This window comes from Cucumis melo, chromosome 1 (genome assembly GCF_025177605.1).
Source record: "Cucumis melo cultivar AY chromosome 1, USDA_Cmelo_AY_1.0, whole genome shotgun sequence".
NCBI lineage: Eukaryota > Viridiplantae > Streptophyta > Magnoliopsida > Cucurbitales > Cucurbitaceae > Cucumis > Cucumis melo.
In genome coordinates, this window is record NC_066857.1 from 24,144,401 (window position 1) to 24,150,751 (window position 6,351).

Consider the following 6,351-nt stretch of genomic DNA (forward strand, 5'->3'; position numbering starts at 1 on the left):
ATGAAAGAAAAAAGTCTAAAAGAGAAATGAACAAATTGAAAAGAAGAGAATGATCAATTGTCCACAATGTTCCAAAGCAAATCTAAAAATAACTTTTATTTTTTTTACACCATAAATATTTTTTGATCTTGTTTTATCATGCAAATTATCTAGATAGAATCTAAAATCTTTTATTATTAATTATTTTCATTCTCTACCAATATCATATTTTTAAATTAAATTAGAATAATGGGATGTTACCTGTTATTAATTATTTTAGGTTTCATGAGAAAATTCTCGTTTGATCCATCCGATCGAAGATCATTGGGACTGTTTTTTCAAATTCCTTAAATTCAACACGTATCATTTTTCTCCATTATTTGCATCTATGATGGAAGTTCATCGAATGACATTGAATAATTCTATATGCAATTGAGCTTCCATATAGAACTAATCAACAAGAGAAGGATTGATTTTATCAACAAATACTATCGATGAACGAAAAGGAAGAAGGGATTGGATCATACACAAAAATTGATTTTATCAACAAATTCTTCGACCGAGAAAAAGGGGTTGGATTGAATACACAAACAGGATTGCAACATTTTCTTTTGCAAACCGAGGGTCTCGTCTCCTCACACGTCATACACCTTCTCAGTTACTCTCAATTTTAATAGCAGTAGCTCTTTTCGTCGCTCTCCTTTTGCTTTGTATTTGCCGGACGTATTCAGCTATCAACACATGAAAATCAGGACGAAGCTTACTAGTTGAGGAGACATTAAGACCTGCTTTTCTTAAATCTCGAGCTAAACACTTTTCGCCTTTTTGTAGATGACCTGAACAATAGCAGGGAACAGTTGATCTTAAAACAGGCTTCGAACATAGAAGCGGCCCTGACTGCATACTGTAAATGTAAGAGTTTAGTTAATAGAGAAGGAAAACGCATCACATTTGCTGTAGTGCAAGGTTGAGCTAATCAATATTAAGACATCAATGCTATGCCTGCCCAAAATAACAAATGTAATTGTGCATTGGTCTTGGTTACAGAAAAGATTTCAAACACAAAAGCCCCAATAGGAAAATAAAAGCTCAATCAAAGGTTTTGGACATCAGTTTTAGATCGACGCAAAAAATGGTTTGACATCTACAGCTCTGCTCAACCATGTCACCTATTTTTCAATTGTGAAAACTAGCTTCTTTCCTTTGTAGGAACCCCTAAACTAGCTTCTTTCCTTCGTAGGAACCTACTTTTCATGTTCTTTAACTAAGAGGATTGGGAAATGGTGCTATATTCTACAATGGTAATTTGGTGGACTTCAGCATTAGAAAAGCCTTTATCCTTAGAGTCTACTCTGACCAACTCTAACAAGATAATATCTTAGACAGTCCAAACAAGAAGAAGTACAAATTTTAAAAAATAAGTCATTTCAAAGAAAATTGAAGAGTTCGGACGCAATCACTCAAAATAGCTTCTAAAACACTTCTCAAAGTTTATTTTAAAACATTTTTATCAAAGAAGATTAAATAAAAGGAACTTTTTTGAAAAACACTTTACTCTCTAGACAATCAAAATGGATCCCAATTTATGAAAAACCGTTAGTAAAGTTCACAGCAAGCAAGATCATCATAAAGCATCATAATAATATCGATAATGGATAATCATCCTCTATTTAGTGTTATTGCTAATCAAGTAGAAATTTAATATTTAATAGTACTACTAAGCAGCAAAAAGAGAATTGATTATTTATACAAAATGCAAACCTCTTGATCACAAAGGTGCAACCCTTGTAGAGCCTCTGCTTTTTATCCGAGAGGATATGAGCATGACAGTATTTTGTCAATGCCATCGCCTTCGCCTTGCAACCTGTGACATCACACCTTCTAATCTCATCGCTCCCAGTCGAAGAACCCAATCCTAGCTTTCCATTCTCCCCAATACCCTCTGGATAATCGCCAATGCCTTCAGCCTCCTTCTCGTCCTCCTTAAACGGACTCTTGCCATATGTCCAATAATACTCCCTGTATTTGCGCTTGAGTTCCTCCAACAAAAACCAGTACAGTTCCTTGAAGATTCGACAAAGCTGTTTCGCTCTTCGGGACCGGCGCTCAAGCACTTCTCGACGAGAACAGACCATAGAAGAAGCAAGTGCTCGATCACGATCTGCCCCATCAATAAGAATTGGAAATGGGGTAACAGGAGGAGGTTGGAACGAACCAGGAGAGTTTGAATCTGCCATGACCTACGAAGTTGACATCCAAAACGATTATTCCATATGCCATATACCCGTGAAGAACAATTATATATAAATGCATAACTACATAATCCACCGATATTAAATAATAATAATAATTCTTCCGATCTCTGATCATCCCGTTCTGTTCGTGAAGACTGTGGAGCACCAAGAATCAATCAAAAGCTTTACTCAAACCCCCATTTCATTTACAATCAATCTTATACCAAATTAACTTCAACTACCGGCGAAAAACGAGTGAATATAAAAGACATTCCAGCACACAAAATGCTCATATAGAACAATCCAAATAAGAACAACGACCTTACATAAAAAATTCCTCAATCATATAAGAATGCCCCCTCATCCCAGAAAAAAAAATCAGTCCAAAATAGGAAATTTGGCAGGAATTTAGATTAACTTTGACAATATTTAAAAATTTATTTAATTGAAGAAAGAAAATGAGTAAAGAAATCAGATTAATCCCAACAAACTCAGCAACGAACAGCTGAGAGAGGGAGGGATTGCGGAAGATAAAATGTGCACCTTGGAGACGAGTAGAGGAAGTTTGCGCAGTAGTGGGTGCCGGCGAGGCTGCAGCAGAGAGGGTAAGAGGGAGAAAAGGAAGAAACGGGCGTTTGCCGATGAGGGTGGCGGCCTGGGAATGCGACGGAGGGAATTTTCCGGCGTAGGGTGTAGAGAAGAGGTGGTATATGGAGAAGAAGGTGAAGGTGAAAACAAAATGACAAAGATAGGTGTGTGGCGGCGGCAAAGGAAGATAGGAGGGAATAGGATTTAGGGTTTCTTCTTTTCGGTTCAGGATGGCTTTTTTAAAAAATAAATACTATAATTATTTACGAATAAATAAACACTATAAACACAAGGGAACTTCCATAAACGTAAGGTAAACATTAAAACTATTCGACAAAGTTAGTCATTTTTTAAATATTTTATGTTGTCCATTTTTCGCTTGCAATTTCTTTCGTTGTCTTTCGCTCATAATTTTTTTCCTCGTTTATTTCTTATTTTTCTTCTTTCTTTTCTGCTGTGATTTCTTTCCATTGTCTTTTTTCTTTTCTGATTCTTTTTTTACGTCGTTTAATCTTTCTATCGCATTTCTTATTTTCCTCTTTTTTTCTCTGTGATTTCTTTCCATCTTCTTTCTTTTTTTCCTCTTTTTTTTACATCGTTTAGATTTGGGTAACTAAATCTAAACAACCGTATACAAAAAATCGTAAAATCTAAAAGATCGTGTATAAAGAATTTTGAAAAAATATTATTTAGATTGGAGTAGCCAAATGTAAACGAGCGTGTAAAAAAATAAACGATTTTGTAAAAAAAATAAAAAGATCGTGTACAAAGAATTTTGAAAAAAAAAAATTTAGATTGGAGTAACCAAATGTAAACAATCATGTAAAAAAAGTAAGTGATCGTGCAAAAAAATAAAACATCGTTTATAAAGAATCTTGAAAAATTGATTGGAGTAGTCAAACGTAAACGATCGTGTATAAAGAATCTTGAAAAAATCATTTACATTGGAGTAGGCAAATGTAAAGTAAAAAAAGTAAACGATCGTGTAAAAAAAATTATCATTTAGAGTCGTGTACCAAATTTTAAAAAAAAAAATCATTCAGATTTGGAGACCCAAATCTAAACGATAACCAAATTTAAACGTAACCAAATTAAACGATCATGTAACAAAATTAAACGATAGAATTGAAAAAACCAAATTGTAGTCATATTTAATCGACCGCGTACCAAACAATAACCAAATCTAAACGACCACAAATATATTACGCACGCGTTGTTGACGGCATGGTTGCGGGGCATTTTTGGTATTTTATACGATGGGCCTCTAGGCTTTTTTCATTTTTGGAATTGTTTTATACGGTGTAAATATTTTACTGCTTTGTTATATCTTTTAAAATACCTCTAAACACAAGCATACGAATGTGAATGATAAACATGGTACCGAAGAAAATATGGAGTAGTATTTAAATTTTTTAAAAAAAGATAAAGAAAAGAATGGGGTAATCGACAAAAATAAATAAATAAATAAAAGGTAAAGTTAGGGAGACCAAAAAAGGACCTTTGGGGGCAATTATAATGGTCAATGTGTTTTAGTAATGAGAAGTTGGTGCAAGTATTCAATTTGAGACACTCATGCATTCGAAATGTTAGTTGTGTCTTTTAGTAAGAAAAGAACTATTATTAGATTTCTGATTATTAGTTTCCTCTTGAGTGACTTCCACGTGATCTTTCTAAGCTTTCTCAAATTTTTTAATTTTTAATATATTCAGTTTTCTATTCGAAGGGATAAGAGCTCTACAAAACAGAATAAATACAAAAATAGAATCATAACTCAAATTAATTGGAATCTAAAAATACTATTGGATTGGAGTATGGAAATAAATTTCTATGCTAAGCATGCTAAATAAAAAAAATACAAAGAAGAGGAAAGAAGTACTAATCCTGGTTGGCAACTCTTTATCTGTCGATCTAGTATTGGAGCATTACCACTTGGAGACCTTGATATATGAGATTTTGGTTTTGTGGAACTAAAATAGGATTGAGAATATTTTCTTTAGAAAGAATTTTCTTCTTTTTGAGTGAATTGTAGAGCACGATAGAACAACATTCAAACTATTTCCCTTAATTGCATTCCTACCTTCCTCTTCTTTCCTGAAGAAGAGAATTAGAAAGATCTTTGGGTTACATGGCAAAACCACCCACATTTTCCATAAATTTAATTTAATTTTAAATAAAATAAAATAAAATAATAATTAATTTAATTTATGGGTCTTTTAAAAAATATAACAAAGCGGCAAAATATTTACACTGTATAAAACAATTCTAAAAATGAAAAAAGCCCACTGACCCACAATGAAAAGTACCAAAAATGCCCTGTCAACCACGTCGTCAACAATGCGCGTAATATATTTGGTACATGATTGTTTAGATTTGGCTCTTGTTTCATATACAATCTTTCAAAATTGGTCTAGATTTGGTTGTTTGGATTTGGATAAACGATTTATTTTTTCAATTTTTTGTACACGATCATTCAATTTTTTGTATACGATCGTTTAGATTTGATCATTTAGATTTGGGTAGTCAAATCTAAACAATTTTTTTCAAGATTTGGTACACGATCATTTAGATTTGACTAGACGGTTTTTTTCAAGATTTTTTGGTACACGATCGTTTATTTTATCAAGATTATCTGGTACACGATCTTTTAGATTTGGCTAAATGATTTTTTTTAGATTCTTTTGGTACACGATTGTTTAGATTTGTTTACATGATCGTTTATTTTTTTTGTACACGATCTGCTACCCAAATCTAAATGACGTTTTTTCAAGTCTTTTATATTTAGCACACGATCTTGAACAACCAAATAAAAGTTTGAAAAAAAATAGATATTTTATATTTGATACATGATCTTGAACTAAATAACAATTTGAAAAAAAAAAAGAAGAAAGGTGATGGAAGGAAAGAAAAAAAAATAGCCGACAAAGAGGAGAAGAAAGATGGAAAAGAAAGACAATAAAAGGGAAGGGCAAACCTGGAATATTTTTAAAATGACTAATTTCATGAGCTTTGTTACACGGGCCGTAAATATTTTACCGCCTTTTTATATTTGTGAAATTTTCCTTTAATTTAATTAATTAATTAATTAAATCATATTTATTTAAATCACATTTAAATGAATATCTCCCTCGTAACCTATAGTTTTAATTAAATCAAATTTAATTAAATAAATTAAATTAAACTATTAATTAATTCTCCAATTATTTAATTACTAAATTAAATATCTTATATTTAATTTAATCCAATTTTTTAAAATAAATTTGGATTAAATATCTTAATTTCAAATTTAATCGAAATTTGAATCATATTTAAATTTAAATTTGTCTCGTAACTTATAATTTGGATGTGTATTTGGTACATGATGTTGCCGTACTCAATTGTAGTGCGAATTACGTCTAGTATCTACGGACTGTCCTCCATGTTTTCGCTTAGACTCGCTCGAAACGTTCCTACCCTCACTTTCCCGGGTGGTTCTTGTTCCCATTACTTCATCAGGCGACATGTCCAATCTTTAACTGTACATTAGCTAGAACTCCCTATCCAGCGTAGCGTC

General features: G+C 32.3%; 1 protein-coding gene across 2 annotated transcripts; it reads right to left on the reverse strand.

Annotated features, from left to right (window-relative positions):
* Positions 1-474: 474 nt before the first annotated feature.
* On the reverse strand, positions 475-3,043 carry LOC103489752 (uncharacterized). 2 transcript variants are annotated; one of them, XM_008449058.3, is made up of 3 exons: positions 2,757-3,043; positions 1,741-2,219; positions 475-815 (listed from the first exon to the last, which is right to left on the reverse strand). In XM_008449058.3, the coding sequence occupies exons 2-3, from the start codon at positions 2,214-2,216 to the stop codon at positions 758-760; spliced, it is 534 nt and encodes a 177-aa protein (XP_008447280.1). In that variant the 5' UTR covers positions 2,217-2,219; positions 2,757-3,043; the 3' UTR covers positions 475-757. The 2 variants fall into 2 exon arrangements, with proteins under 2 accessions (XP_008447280.1, XP_008447279.1); XM_008449057.3 differs by having other exon boundaries at positions 475-883; positions 2,757-3,039.
* Between the last annotated feature and the right edge of the window lie 3,308 nt (positions 3,044-6,351).